This window comes from Falco punctatus (genome assembly GCF_963210335.1).
Source record: "Falco punctatus genome assembly, chromosome: 5".
Taxonomy (NCBI): Eukaryota; Metazoa; Chordata; class Aves; order Falconiformes; family Falconidae; genus Falco; species Falco punctatus.
In genome coordinates this window covers 74824228-74840517 of record NC_137584.1, presented here as the reverse complement: position 1 = coordinate 74840517, position 16290 = coordinate 74824228, and the positions used below count along the sequence as shown (strand labels likewise).

At 46.2% G+C, this 16290-nt stretch overlaps 1 protein-coding gene across 6 annotated transcripts in view; it reads left to right on the top strand.

Annotated features, from left to right (window-relative positions):
- ASXL2 (ASXL transcriptional regulator 2) overlaps nucleotides 1-15378 on the top strand; it is a 132257-nt gene extending 116879 nt beyond the window's left edge. For all 6 annotated transcript variants that reach the window (XM_080390207.1, XM_080390208.1, XM_080390212.1 and 3 more), the window contains 2 exons: nucleotides 1768-2485; nucleotides 4658-15378. In XM_080390207.1, the coding sequence (XP_080246333.1) occupies nucleotides 1768-2485; nucleotides 4658-7072 (3133 nt within the window). In that variant the 3' untranslated portion in view covers nucleotides 7073-15378. The remainder of the gene's footprint in view (nucleotides 1-1767; nucleotides 2486-4657) is intronic.
- Nucleotides 15379-16290: the final 912 nt, after the last annotated feature.

The window sequence follows — 16290 nt, the reverse complement described above, 5'->3', positions numbered from 1 at the left end:
AAGATGCTCAACTATCTCTTTTTATGCTTGCATCGCCTGTCCAGATGTACCCGTTGCTGCATTTGTAGCATGCTGTCCAGTAACAAACATTGGCTTTCATTAGTCCTGAAACCTGAAAAACTTCTCCAGCTTCATCTAGCTGCCACAGAGCTGAGGAAATGCCTGAGCAGTCTAGGTCAGAAGTGATGGATTTGCTGTCAAGATTTTTAATGCTTTAACCAACATAGTGCTGTGTTCCTTAGGTGAGGGTGTCCTTTGGATTTTACTTCTTAGTTTTTCCCCACTCCTTGCTATGATACTTTGAGACACTCCCCTCTTACGGCTGGTTCTTTTAGTGTCAGGATTCTGGAGACCCCTGGGTATGTGGTGGTTGAGCATGCTCTACCTTGCAGTAAGTCACCTGCTATGTAAGATCTTCTGTATTTCCCTAGGTCTTCAGTCAGACATGTATTTGATTAAACTCCCATGTCTGCCAGTTTTTTATTAAAGTGTTTCTTTTTGCTTGAAGATTTTCCCATCCTTGGGGGCTACGCAGAGGATTCAGGTTTCTGTGCAAGTAACTATAGTAAGAAACGTGAAAACCCACAGACACACACAAATAACTAAAAAGGAATTTCTTATCCTGCGTTGTGACAGCTTTTATGCTTGTCCTTGAACCATCAGCCAGTTTTCCCCCCATTCACCTATGATGTTTTAACCGTCAAGAGCATTTGGATTATTGCAAGCCCTGCTTCTGTCATCCCATGGTCTGATAGTTTGGGGTTTCGTGGGTGAGTAGGAGGCTGTTGCATGTGTACGTCCGTATGGCAGGTTGCAGTACTAGGTAAAGGAATACACCAGGCTGAGAATGTGCGTGATCTAGTGGCATTGGCAAAGAGCTTTACTTGTCTAACTCACCCAGTTCTCTTGGTGTTGAAAACTGGAGTGTAAACAGGCATGGAGCTCTGCGCTGGGAGATAAAAGGCGATGGCCACATTCTTGAAGCTCTAGGGGGACAGCGAAGCAGGTTAGCAGGGAGGTGTGCATAATAGCGGGACTTGAGTTCTCTTTAGCTCCTAAGAACTCATCAGGTAGAAATCAATCCCATAGATTCATCAGGCTGGCTTCATCAGACTTTATGGGTTGATGGTTGGGGAAAAAAATCCAAATTTGATACTTCATTAATGAGGGATGAATGAAGTTATTCTGAAATCAGACATCACTCTGAGAATTAGGTTCCCAGCTTGTGTGTTTCTTTCACAAATAAAGGTTCATGAATAATACAGGGAAATACTCCCAGCAGCAACACTGGTTCTAAACTAAGGGCACGTCAGTGGTTTTGGCACTAGCCACATTCCTTTGGAAAAATTGTGGGACGCTTCTCTGTGTCCCTTTCTGCAAATGTCACCATATGAACTGAAGCCAGATGCAGGCTGTGTGGGGTTGTTCGCATGCAGCAGAGGTAAGTCTGTGGTGGCTAACAAAAGGAATATTTACTGTTGGCCAAATTCATTTGATTTGCAGCCTGGAAAATTGAAACCTGGGTAGTGGAGCAGATCTAACATGTTCCGTGTACTTCACTTAGTTGGTTTTAAACTTCGCTGTTAAGTTTTGTTTCATGTGGAAGTACTAACAGTACAGAAGGTTTTCAAAGATCAGAGCATAGAATTAGGTGCGAGATGTATTTATTTAGGGTATGGTGCGTAGAGAATAGTCTCGTTTTTTGTAAGGATAGTATGCTTTTTGCAAGAATGTTTTGCAAAACAAAAATTCTGTTTTTATTGATAGTTCTGGACTAAGTCCTGAAGAGTCCAAGAGGCTGACAGCAAACACCAGCCCTGCTGAGACAGAGACTGAAAATCCAGCAGCTGAACAGCCAAAATGCACACCAGCCTCTCTGGCACCACTCAAAGAGGAGATTACTTCTCCGTTAGAGTCTAAAGCACAAGCAGCCCAGGAAGCACCAGCGATGAGAAAAGGAGGAGAGGAAAGAAGAGAGGACATGCAGCCAAAACCAGCCAAACCCGCAGAGGCCTCTCTTTCCCCAGATGGTTGTGCAGTGAAACCTAGTGACTGTTCCCTCCCTACGAAAGAGAGAGTCCAAGGAGAACCCGCTCAAGAGAAACCACCAACTGCTGCTAGTCAAAAGCCAGGTGAAGAGAGAAAGCACGCTGCATCAAAGGAAGTGCTGGGGAAGGAGACTGTCAGTACCTCAGTTTTGGCCCCAAGTAAACCAAAGAGCCCCGAAGCAGTTGAAGTAGTAGCAAGCCTGAAGAGTCCAGCGATGACTTCAGACACACCAGAAAAGAAGTCCCCTGTAAATGAAGAAATGGAAATCGGTGTTGAAGCCCATAAGAGGAAGTCAGAGAGTCAGGAAGAAGCTCTAACCACTCCTGAGAAAAAGCCACGCATCATGGAGAACTGTCAGCACCACCAGGCATTTCAAAGCCAGCCGCAGTCCTTTCCTGCGACGGGGACACCGGTGCCACGGGTACCCCCACTCAAGGTAAGGAGAAACAAAGGCAGACCCACAGAGCAGCCTTACGTGGGTCAGTTCAGCTGGTGGCTCTCACAGAAATGCTTTGTCAGTTCTGTTCTAATTATGTACGTCAATTATGTTACCTGCTTATTGTAGGATGGAAATATTTGATCCAAAAATGTAAAAGCTCAGCTGTTTGCTAAAGGGAATCTGCTGGCTGGCTTAATCGGTGTAACCTCAGTTACGTATCTTTCATGCACATGCATCTGTTGAAAGATCTCTTGGGGCAGAAGCTCAAAGAATTGTGCAAAATCTGGAGACAGAGTGTAACAGGGAAAACTGTGGTTCTCGTTGGAAACCAGGGAGAGCTGCAGAGGAACTGCAAGACCATAATAACAAGGCAAGCTGTGGCCCAGGAGCACACAGAACTTTGCAGATGTGTGAGTATCCCTAGCGGTACAGCAACTGGTCCAGAAAGAATGCTCTCAGCAGCTTCCTCTGTCGTATCAAGTCCAGAAATGAAATTATTTACCTGTGTTTAAAAACAGACCATCTGGAAATAATGCAGTTATAATTTGTACCAGCTGAATGCAGTGTGGGGGCAGAGCAGGTAGCAAGGAGAGACCGTTGCAGGGAACATCTCTGTTCCAAAAGCCTTTTAGCTGCTGAGACTTATGTAGGAAAGGGAACAGGCAATCAGCCACCACTAGGTAGGGCAGATGGACAGGAAAAGCAGGAAAGAAATGTTCCAGACTTTGGTCTGGACGATGCAGTCCTCTTGCCTTTGAGATCCAGGTGACAGGGTGGTGCACCTACTGCTAGACTTGCAGGAAATACCCCCTTGGTAAGTGACAAACGCTCTGGATCCAGACATCCAATACCCTGTCAGAAAACAATTATAGCGTTGCACATGTACTGATAACACCAATTCTTTCTTCTGTGGTGTTACCCTCGGTAGCAGACAGTAAATGGATGATCCAGCACAGAGAATTTTTTTAGTCATGTGTGACTGTAGGAGTAAACAAGTTTGGTTTCTTTAGAATAGGGCCTGTGCTGCATCTACCAGAATTTGCTCTGAATGAAGTTCAGCTCCATGGTCTGGGGCCTTAGGCAGAAGTTGTAAATGGAAAACTGCCTAATTACTGTATTTCTGTGTGTCCTAAGAATTCTAGTCTCCCATTACATTTCGTTTTTACTAGGAAGCATTCAAACACAAAAATTTAAAAATGGTTCATTATTCTAACCATGTTAATAAGTATAGCATGAAGGTAAGAAAGCGTTAATAAAAAAAAAATTAGTGACACAGTATTGGGGGAAAACTGTCAATAAAAGAGATTTGAAATATCATACAGGAAGAATGGTTGACCTTCCAGTGTAATAAAAGTGGGATTTAATTTAATAACAGTGAATTGAAGGGTGATGGCAAGTAGTTTCCCCTGTAAGGTAGAAGACATGTCATTCCTCGGGTAAGAAAGAAGTGGAGAACCTATTAATCAGATGAGTGGGAGTCAGTGAGGTATTGCAGATACGTGAAAACAAATGTAACCTTAAAATACGTTCCCTTAAATCTTTGTGATGGAGACAGCAAAGAACTAACATGAGTGCACTTTCTCATCCCTTACAGTAGAAAGAACAAACTTTGAGAAAGTAAACTGGAATAATGAGGGGAGTGGAGAACATATTTTAGAAGAAAGGACTGAAGTAGTTTGATTTTCATCTACAGATACACAGTAGCAGGATTGTTGTTGCTTTGCATAGAGACACTGAGGAGTCAGGTGTGGGTACACAGGGTAGAAGAGCAATGCAAAACCAAGCAGGATGTCGATGCAAAGCTTTATAAGGATATAAATTAAATATAAATCAAGTATGAAACTTAGAATAAGGGACAATAGGTGATGAGTTCTGGAACAACCTTACGTTTCTTTTCTGAGGGAGCTTGACAGGTTTTTGAGTAACGGTGTCTGATGTACCAGTCTGCAACTGCAAGGGATGAGCTTCCAGTCTGAGTTACTAAGGTTGTAATAGATTTAAAACAGGTGTGTCAGATGCATGTCTTTATCTTGAGGGAGGGAGAGAAGGGATTGCTCCAAAGGGCGACAACGGTTTCTCCAAGACTAAACCGTGCACGCTCAAATTCTTAAATACGTGGGTTAAATGTTCCCGGTATCTCATTTGTGCTTTTCTCCTCCTCTGTTTCAGATCCCTGTTTCCAGAATCTCCCCAATGCCATTTCCTGCGGGCCAGGTCTCTCCCAGGGCACGCTTCCCAATCTCGCTCACCAGTCCGGGAAGAACAGGGGCCAGAACCTTGGCAGACATCAAGGCAAAAGCCCAGCAAGCCAAGGCTCAGAGGGCAGCGGCTGCTGCTGCCACCACCGCTGCTGCTGCCGCCGCCTCGACAGGGGGGGCTGTCCCGGGGCCTGGGCCTGGCGGTGGTGGGGGCCCACCAGCCGGTGGAGGAGAGAAAAGTAATGCAGCCGCAAGCGGAACCAGCGAAACTGGAATTCGAGGAAATGCACTGGAACTGGCAGGAACTGGAAGCGGGGGAAGTTCGAGAAGGTTTCTTCCCCATTGTCCAGGGACCCGTACCCAAATGGAGACCCAGGCCACGGACCAGGCACCACCTCACAATCCTTCTAGAGCACAACTACAGCAAACTCCCACACCACAGCCCAGAGCTCCAGCCAGCCATACCGGCAGCAGCTCCTCCTCCTCAGCGGTATCAGCACTAGAGAAAATCAGCAGAATAAAACAGAGCTCCCCCTGTATGACTGTAAATCAGGTTTCAGGCTCCCCATATGATGGCAGTAGTGACACACAAGAGAAAGCACCTTCTGCTCTGGCGGGTCCCAGCCAGGCCGGCGGGACACCAGCTGTCAGGGACGGAAGCCTCTGCGTCACTGCGTCCGTGGCAGATACCAACACAAACGTAAGTAAGGTAGCACCTGCGGCCTTAGGAGGGACCAGGTTAGATGTGTGTAAAAGCAAATCTCCGTCCCCTCTGATGTCTTCGCTAACATCCACAAGCTCGGAAGCCCAGGCTGGAGGTGTGGTCACATCTCTGACATCAGCCTCACCCTCTCACGCTTCGTCAGTAGCATCCAGCCTTAAAACTCACACAAGTTCAAGCTCAAGCGGGGCCATCCCAAAACCAAGCTCCAGTATTCCTGCTAACAACCCTTTGGTCACCCAACTTCTTCAAGGCAAGAACGTGCCTCTAGAGCAAATCCTGCCGAAGCCTCTCACCAAAGCAGAGATGAAAACGGTCACATTAGCTTCTCACGAAGAAAAAGGGGCAGCAGCATCCAGCGCTACAAGTGTAGCGGGGAACAGCGCTGGAGCAGAGGGTGGTGAGAGACAATCGAGTTTACCCACACAACAGCTTGGGAAGATCTTTTGCCAGAACCGGCCTCTGCCTCACGTTCCAAGGACCTTTCCGGTGCCCTCGGGAAAGGACCCCAGTCTTGACCAGCACCAGTGCCACGAGGCGCTCAGCAAAACAACCCAAGAACAGATCCTTCAGACTCTTATCAAGAGGGTCCAGAGGCAGAATTTGTTACCAGTCTTTCAGCCTTCACAACTGAACCTTGCTCACTCGGGTTTCCAGGTAGAAAACAGCTCTGCCAGCCAGAGATTTATGCTGGGTTTCGTGGGCAGAAGGACGTCCAAGCCTGCTATGTCTGGTCATTACCTGCTCAACATTTCCACCTATGGTCGCAGTTCAGAGAGTTTTAGGAGAGGCTTCTCCTTGAACCCTGAAAACCGCTTGTGTCTGAACAGTCCTGCTGAGGCTTCAAAAGCAGAATTTGGGGAATGTGAGGAGACAGCTGGCCACGGCAGCAGCAGTGATGAAGGAGATGCAGATGAGAGTACTGGTGATGAACGTGAACATATCAGCGTTAAAGAGGAGCCCCAGGCGTCACAGGTTTCTGGTCAGTGTGAAAAAGAACAGGTATCCCATAACATAAATCCTTTGGATTACAGCACCCTTGCTAAAAGGGGTGTAAAGACAGAAGCAGCCATGTTTCAGCAAGCAGCAGTCGACAAGGAGAACGTTCAGGCACTTGATGGAACCGTGCTAGCACGAGATGTTATCCAAGCCGCTCAAGAGCAAATGGCACATGCCATGAGGGGGAAAATACACAGCAATCCGGAGCTTTTCAGTACTGCTGTACCGTCCTCAGACTCTGCGCAGCAGCAGCCTCCGCTGCTTTCTCCTTCGCACCCTCCCAAACTATCTGGCAATGCTGCAGCACAGCTCATCGGGCCCAGTTACAGCGGCACAATAAATGTCTCCACTTCCCCGGATGTGAGCCAAGGGTCTCTTATGACTGGGCTGTCTGAATGCAAGCAGTTGTCCAGCAGCATGGGGAACGTCATGTCCTTCTCTGTGACTGTAACCACCATCCCCACCAGCCAAGCTGTGAACTCTGGCAACCACAGTCAGACCATCCCCGTTCAAGCCTTCGCTGAAGACAACGGCATGGAGGATTCCCCTTCCAAATGTTACTGCAGGTTGAAAGCCATGATCATGTGCAAGGGCTGCGGTGCCTTCTGCCATGACGATTGCATTGGCCCCTCTAAGCTCTGTGTCTCCTGCCTCGTTGTGCGGTAACCGGGACGGGAAGTGGGGAAGAGGATGGCTTGGTTTTGGTTTTGCTTTCGAAAGTACGTTGGGAAGAAACAGGAAACTTACTGCCTTGCACAAGAGACACGTTACTGAATCAGGAATACAGAGTAGAGTTCTTCTTTCATTAAAGAAAGAGCACCTTCTTGTACAGTGAGTCTAAATTGAGCTCAACTACGTGAATTGTGACAAGAGTTTGCACTTAAGGAATTATGTAAATATGTCACATTATTTTGTTTAAAAATATTTTTTCAGTCTTTTAGGAGATAGTGTTTGACTTGTACTGCAGTTTCATTAACCCCAGCCTGCTATCCAGCATGTTTGCTGAGCTCTGCTCTAGATGGGGGAACGAACCCCTGGCAAAATCTTAGCCTGTTGCTGGTCTTCTCTTGACAGCGAGAAGAACTGGATAATTGAGAAACTAAACGTTTGTACTGACTGATCACAGAGCGCTGAAGCAGGAAGCCCTGAATGGGCTCACTTTGTTGCTCTAAATTTTAGTTCAAATTTTTCAGAATTGGAAGGCGTTAACTTTGTGCCAGCCTTTCAAGTAATTGCCTTTCACAGCGACCTGGCTGTTCCCAGAAGGCATACTGGGTTGTGCAATATTGGCTGGTGTTTCTGATTCTCATATCCTCTCCTCTTCAAGGAGTCAGTTGCAGTAACCTTGTTTTAAGGAAGGTAGTGTCTTGATTTGCTACTGGTAAATACTGAAAAAAGCAACTGTACTAACCATAGGATTCAAGAATTTAAATCACTAAAGCAACTCAGTAACTGTGATTGTCCCAGGAACCATTTAAAGCAGAGATCACAAATATGTGCTGAACTGCATTTCATTTCTGGACTGTCAGGACTCGGCAGAAATCTGCTTTCTTAGGCATTTTGAGTGAGCTGGAAGGCACCATCCCAGGCAAGAACCATCCATCAGCTGTTAACGGCACGCGATGCAAGTGAAGTGCACTCGGCGTCACCCTCGGTCCTGCTGTTTTCTGGGAAGCTTACTGTGCTCATTCAAACCTCCACGATAGTCAAACGTCTCTAATTTCTATAGAAGATTTTATATTTAGCTAAGTATAGGGACAGAAAAAACAAGTGTCTTGTTGGGCCTCACCGTTAGCCCACTGTGGGTGTCTCTTTGTGTTTTTAAAATACCAAATCAGGCTTGACCCAGCTTGGCTTTTGCTCAGTTGAGGTCCAGGGTTGCGTTGGGGCTGGGGAAGGCTGGTGGGGGGGCAGGGGCTGCACCGCACTCCTCGTACTGACTGTGGGACACAGCTAGTGATGCTCATCCTCACTTCCAGTGTTCCCAAATTCATTCCCTTTGATTAATTGAAATGAAAGCGGTTGCAAAATGGTACTCTGTTCTCAACAAGAACTGATGACAGGCTGGCTAATGAAGCACACGCCCATCTGCAGTTTGATGTATCGTAACACGTCCGCATCACACTGAGGGTCTGTATGTTACTTCCCTTCCGAAACACAGAGCATCAGGTTCACTAATCATGTCCAGTCCCATGTTGTCGCTGTTCGGGGCGGGTGGGGGCCATACTGCATCTTGGTCGGGTAGCAGATCTATGTATCTTTTTGATGGAAAAGCACTAATTCACTTTTAATCCAAAGGCCTTTTTAAGATGAAGCAATATTAGCAAAATAGGTGGGACAGCTGTTTTGCAAGCTGGGGTCCTCAGCCTTTCTTTTGTCTCTCCATTTGGTTCTGCTGATGCTTTCCCCTTTCCCTTCTCCCTCGCCCAGGATCCTGGCATGCTGTTGGGAAAGATCAGAAATAACTGCGGGTGAAGCAGTGTGATTTTCCACGGAGCAGGTGGTGATTTACTTGGTGACGATACAGAAAAGAGGGTTGCAGAGTTAATCAGGTCATAACAGACATGTTTCCTTCCCTGTGCAGCAGAGCATGGCATCCTCCAAAGCAGGAGTAGTGGCTGTGAGGTAGCAAGAGCTGCAGTGCGTTTTGGTCACTGTTTTTTGCTCATCTTAAATTTACTGGGGAGCAGTGACCCCTGCTTTCTAATTCCGCATCTCTGTGCAGACGTCCAGTGGTGAAGAGGATTTAAGTACCAGAAATACAGTCCACTTTTTAAATCTAAAACTAGAAACACACACACACACCCAAATTACGCAAAAATTACTCTCGTGTGCATACTGCCCCTGCGTTGGCGGTGGTTGTAGCCCATGAAACACCCCACCGGTCTGTGCGTGTTCCCACTGCTGCCTGCATGCACGTGCACGCTGAGGGGCAGAGCAGCAGGCATGGGCTGGCTTCTTCTGTTGCAACCCCCGACACTGTGACGGGGATAATCTCATTTCCTGGGTTGACTCGTATACCGGCGCTGGTGCAGACAGCTGTCACTGCCTGCTGCCAGCTCTTGCTCTTCAGTAAGAGGAATTTCTGCCATTTTCTTCAATCTTGCGATGCAATGTGAAATGGTTTCTAGCTGCGTGCCCTGGGGAGGCCGGTACTGAGAGCAGGGTCTGTCTGCTCCTTAGTAACTCAGGCCTTGTCTAGACATGAAAGAAGTTACCGCAGCACGTTGCAGTTGCAACGTTACCGCAGTTGCAGTCCTCAGTCAGGCGCATTCATTCCTGTCTAAGACAGATCCCCCGGCATAATCCAATTTAAAGATTGTTGCTAGTCACAAATTAAACTGAAAAAGTCATTCCTGCCTCAAATAAGCGCAAAGAGGTTTTGCTGGCATAATTGGATCAATTCTGGCCACACCTTTTATCAGTGTAATTTTTCTAGGCCAACAAGGCAGCTTAAGAGGGGGAAGGGGAAGATGAGGGAGCAGCAGGCTGTGATGTGCTGGCTTGCTCCTGGCGCTCACGGGCTTTTCAACCTGTGACGGGTGCTGTGTGGAAGGGCTCTTCCATTGCTCCTCACAGTGATCTCTAAATAGCTGCTGGCCCTGGCTGCGGTTCGAGCTTGTTCCTCCCTTCAGATCTTACGAGTGTCCCCTGTAGCACGTGAGTCCGGGTCTCAGTGCCACAGACACCTCTTGGGAGTCTCCTCTGGAAGCACAAGAAGCTGCCGTTTCCCGAGCAATCCTGCAGGAAATGTGCCTGCTTGGCCTTTGCCACCCCGAGTCGGGACATACAGTGACCAGAGAAGATCTCGGTGGCTTCAGGCTTGTATTGGACAGTGCAGGTATCTTGTGTGATGACTTGGAAGTTTACAACCTGTTCAGTGCCTTAGTTACAGTTTAACAGATCAGCACTTTTCTTGGGCTACTTTTATTCTATTTCTTTTTAAGAAAATAAATTCTTTTAACTGCATGTCTTTGATTTGAACATACGCTATGAGCTACTAGGTGCAACTTGCTGGAACGGTCTCCACAAGCTTGCAAGAGGGCATTAAGTAGTTAGGAAATCATTAGAAATAATGGGGCTCAGTGTAATAGTCACTGTAAGTACAGGTTGACAGAAAACCTTGAAAGTTTTGCGTGTTTTACAGTGCTGGTTATTGAATAATGTATTTTACAAGGGGGAAATCCTGCAGCCTATATAGGAGTGTTCCTTATGTGGGGTCAGTCTCCACTCTTCCCATCATCTGGCCTTCCTGCTGTTCCTTCAAGCAAGATAATAAACCTGCCTTCACAGTGGCTTTATAAAATAAAAGCGACGTCGTGACATAGTTTAAAGCATTAGACTTTGGTTCCCCCAGGTATTAATTTAATAGCACCACAGTAAATTCTGTCATAAAAAAAAATCTGAGACAGAATGTTTTCAAAGCCTAATGTCAAGCTATGTTTGTGGCAGAAAAGCAACTTGAGTAAGGCAAGACACTCAAATTTAAATTTTCCTTTTCTGGCCACATCAATGTCCTGTGGTGTGAGAACTAGAAATACAGACCAATTAATGGTTTAACTTTCTAATGCAAAAAACCCTGTGTACAAGTTGTTGCAACAGAGGAGTTAACACAGCCCAGTAAAGGAGTTCAGGTTTTGAGATAGATTGGTGGCACAGGGAAGGAATTTTGCATGAAATTTTAAGTGCCCCTTCTTGAAAGGAAAGACCAAGATGCCGGACAGTGATGCTGGTCAGTGGAGTTGTATCTTTTTATCTGGTGGTAAGAAATAGCGGACGGGGCAGCAAGTTCCTGGTGAGGTCACTGACAGCCAGGAGGTGTCCTCAGGCTGGTCCTTGTGGTGGGTGGCAGTGGCTGCTGCAGAGGCAGCACAGACCGTCCCGGGCCGGTTCCTCCCGCTGTGCACGCAGGGGTGGATTGGGAGTGGAACTTGGGCTTCTCCCCGCGGGGGGGGCAGGGGTGGCGGTGGAAGGGTGAGCACCAGCGCTGCCCAGGCATCCTCCCACGTCTCGCGGCGGGGGTTGCCAGTCTTCAGTGCTGCGCAGCAACGGCGGCAGCATGAGAGGCGGTGGGAGCTCGTGGCCCATGCGAAGGCTGGAGGCAGAGCCGCTGCTCTGGTGGCACTCTGCGCTTGTGTCATCAGAGGACTGTGACTCGGAAAGAAGATGCAGCCTAGGGGTTTTTCCCACTGAAAGGCCAGCACCGTTCCTTATTGGAAGCGCTGCACGGGGAAACTTTTGTTTGACTTGGGAGTTTTGCTTGGGCTGGGCTGTGCGGAAGCCCTCGCGCCTGGCTTCGCCTCGGTGGCTGTGCTGGTCTCTGGCAGGAGCGGCGGAGGGTGTGCGGCTCCCAGGCGGGGCCGGCCGGGCTGGCACTGGTTTGAACCACCGAAATCCCGCATCCGAAACGGGGGTGGCTGGAGCGGCGTTAGAAGGCGAAGGGTGGCACATGCGCGCTTGAATTGCCTCTGGCGATATCACACATCAGTTGCTGGTGCGGGGAGGGGGGGAAGACTGTTCCCAGGACATGGCTGCTGGTGCACAGCGTGGCGCGGCGTTGAGGAGCAGTCTCCAACCTGCTGCATGCGGAGCAAACTGGGGCGAGCTCCTCGCCCGCACCGGGTCTGTTTGCCCCGGGTATCTCGCAGGGAGAACAGCTGGAGCATTCATTAGGATGACGATATCTGGAATTTTCTTTGTTACCTAGGTTGGGTTTTTTTTAATGCTATACATTTGATATAACTGAAGATCAATTTTAAGAGCTTACAGTAATATATTTTGAGTAATATATATTTTAGTATCTGTAAAAAAAAAAATTGACAAAGGATGATTTATGAACTAGATAAACAGGGTACTGGGAGTATGCAGTTTCTCAGCAAGGGCAAGAATAGTTTTATTAGGAGGAAGACTGAAAAGATTCAGTTTTATCCATTAATGCAATAAAAATGGGAATTCTTAAAAGAAGAAATCCAATACTGTTTACCACGTGCTTTTCTTGTTTTGACAACAGGCCTGTAAACACAATTTAGAAGATACTAAACCTTTGTCTGTCTTTTGCCTTTTTAAAAGGGACTTAAATTGGAATAGAGGGTATGTACAGAAAAATCAAGTTGACACCATTTTAAAATGTATTTTTACACAAATATAGAAAAAACATATTTTACATAAGAATTTTAAGTATTTGAAATATGTATATATATACTGTATGTACTTCATATATTCTTTATTTTACATTTTTCAATGTATTAAAAAGTATTTGAGCTGGTTGGATTTGAGCATGTAATAATGTATTAAAAAAAAAAAAAAAAGAAGAAAAGAGGGAGGAAGGATGCAAGTACTGCACCACTGCAGTAGCTGCTCTTAGCAACTACAGCGTAGTAGAGGAACAAGTAGTTCAGGAGCAAATTAATTTTGAAAGAGTTTAGCAATTTTAGATAGAGCATACAGAGCATTTTTCAGTCTTGCATCCTGTTTGTGTTTCCATTAAGACTCGTTCATTTTGCCTCATAACCACCCAAAATAATCTATGGTGAGAAGACAAGAAGTTGAGGTGGATCTTTTATACAAGCAATGCTACCTTTATAGCCAAAGAGACATACTGGTACGGAAGCTACTCAACCAAAACGAAATCAGAAGCTACTCAGTTTTGCTGTGCCACTGAAATTTTAATAAATAGTTTGATTTCTTGTGTGAGCATCTAACAGTGCTTACGGGGAGCTCAAACAATACACCAAAAGTCCAATGATTTCAAGGAAACACTATCAAAGCAGATTTTTTTTTTTGTTGGGTTGTTTGGTGGGTTGGTTTTTTTCCCCGCTTTGTAGGAATTTTGGTGAAAATATCACAGTAGAGGATGGTACATCATTGCAGCTATTAGAAACAGAGTGAATTCTCACCAGGAATGGGATCCTAGAGATGCTCCCCTTGAGCAGCAATTACCTGATCCACACACATGGCAAAGGGCAGCCGCAGAGCAGCTCAGACAGCACGAGGGGCACAAACCAGGCACTCAGCGCTTTCAGGAGTCGGCTGAGATACACGGTGCTGTGTACTGCACACGGTGCATCCACTTCCCCTGCCTCCTGCTACTGCTTCGTGGAACTGTCTGTTAAAGCAAATGGCAAATACTGCTGCTTCTGTAAATACCTGTTTCTGAAAGTCTAGTTCTGCAGCCCCTGCAATTGCCTCCCCCAGTTCTGCGTGTGTAGAGAGACAATACAAATCTCTGCTGAGAGGAAGGTGGAAATGGCTCCACGGCACAGGAGGCACAGTGCATCTGTCTCATCCCCTTCTCTATAATGCCCACTTCGTCTTAGATTAATCTCAGATTATTACGTTGACGCTATTCCAGATTCCAGTGAGCAATAGCAGGAATCCCGTATGTGAATTGGAGACGTTTACAGCAGTTCTCTGTTGCTGAGACTTACAGGGAAGGAAACAATGTGGGGAAAAAAAGAAGCACTAACAAGTTTTAAAAGTACAAGTCTAAAACCTCAAAAGGCAGGCAACTGATGTTTTTATACCGCTTCAATTATTATTGGAATCTCTTGGAAAAAACCCAAGACATGGCACCCAATACTTTGTCAAAACTTGCTGTCGACACAGTGAGAAGGGGGGCTTTCACTTTATAAACAGTTGCACTATAAGAAAGCCCCGTTTTGGGTGTGTGTATATATACAAGGAGTCGGGGTAGGGGGGTGGGGGGCGCTGTGCAGGTGTGTGTGCATGTATATGTAGGTACACACAGCTATATTTTAGTGAAGTGTGCATAGTTAAGACCAGCTTCATTTCAGTCTTCTGGTGACGTTACACCTCGTGAAGTTACCACAGACCTGAGACAGAATGACAGCTTTTATATTTGCTTTCATATTTAAGATCTATGGGTTAGACAAAGTATACAATAGCAATGTGTTTTGATCTGCACTTTTTTTTAAAAAAAAACATTCCTTATTCCCCTGGTACTGCTGCATCTCCCATTCCTTCCTCTCCCCATTTAAAACTTAAAACAGTTGGTCTCCTGTACCTTTCAGTTAAGACTTTTCAGATGCTGCACTATAGATTTTATATTGGAAGAGCCGGGCCAAGAGTTGAACCTTCGGAGGCCTCCAGGGTCCTCACCGCCCAGGGCCAGCACCAGGGACGGCAACCGACACACAGCGTAGGCGTGGGAATAAACACGATGCAGCTACTGCAGCTTACTGCGGGACTGCTCCAAACGGACACAACTGTAACTGTACCATCTGTGCGGATGCTCTTAGCCCACCTGCAGCTGACAGGGGACAGGCATGACCTTGAACCTCAGGGACAGAGGTGTCACTAACGGTTTTTTTATCTGGTGTCTAGAGGTGTACCAACGCTGCACCCACAAGCGGCGGACTTTGCTGGATTTACAGCCCCTTCTGGGGCCATAAATCTTCCGTGCGATTGTAGGCCAATCCGCTACCACTGTCCGTCTGCAAAGTCAAGTAAGAAACGTGGCGAGGTTTGTATGGAGAAAAAAAAAAAAAAAGCAAAAAAAAAAGCAGTTGTCATTCGGTAACTTCTAGGCATTTACAAACAGCACGGGCCAGCTCACACATCAGGGACAAACGCGGTCCGTGGTGCTGCAGCTATGCATTTTGGCAAAGGTTGTTTTGTCAACAAGTTTTTCACTCGTTTTGCTGTATAAGATTCCACCTTAGCTTCTCACCAGCATTAAGAGGGATCTGAGGAGTGCTAAAACCAGCCTCTTTCTAACCTGTCACTTGAAGAGCTGTGTGCCCTTAGGAGGTAGCACTTTTGACAAGCAAAAGCCTGCCCTGTGGCTTGGGTCTTACTGCGGATTCTGTTCCTCTTCCTCTCACTTATTTTTGTCATGTAAAACTACCTGCTTTATAAATGAATGTAAAATACAGTAGTTCTTCAGCACATGGACAAATGTGTATTTTATCTTAATGTTTCCTTTTATGTTAAATAAAAAGCATATGATTTTATGGTCGTTAGTACTGCTAATGTTCATTTTTCAATTATTACCTTTTGTCTTTCAAGGGACCCTGGTAATCAGCAGTGAACTACATTTTTCTGGGTTTATAAGCTGCGGACATCTGGAAAACTTTTTTTGACACATTTCAAGGGGAAAACTGGTTTAATACTAAGCCTTAATAGATGCTCTACGGTTCCCTTAAGCCTCAGTTCTTGGGGTCCCGAAACAGTTCAGGAGCATTGAACTGTAGATTTGGGAAAAAGAAATGGGAAGAAAGCTGTATCAAGTGATTGCAACTTGGGATTCAGAGACACAAATCTGTGACCAACATTCTTGATTTCTGTCGGGTAAACTCTGAAGGCACTTAACAACTTAGTAAAATTAGCAGGACTGGGAATGTGTAGGAAGCCTGGGATTTCTTTTCACTGAACACGTTAAAAGTATCAACCACCTCTGTTTCAAGTATGGGAAGGTACTGTGACGGGGCTGTGAACCTGCTAGTGTGAATAATCACAGCAGGAGTGTAAAGAGTGAACATAAAATGGAGAAGGAAAGATGTGCAAGGCAATGTGTGTCCTGCAGAGCAAAGAGCGAATACAAGAAGTCCAGCTGAGTTTGGGTTTGCAACCATTAGCAAAAAAGTCCCCTGTCCCCCCCCTCCAAATTCCACCACCTCAGACAGCAAAGGACCATAAAAACAGGAAAAGATAGTGATTAAAGATAGTCTTCAGGCATGGTCCAAAAAATGCCCAAACCAAAAGTAATACTCTTCCTCCACGCTCACTGAGGATGTTACACATACCACTGCGACCGGTTGACAGTTTTTTGAAAGAGCTGACAGAAGAAGCTGTAGTTGAGGGAACACATTTTTATGTTTATCAAGAGAACTCTGGTAACCTGTGCAGCGTAGCTCTACCCGTAT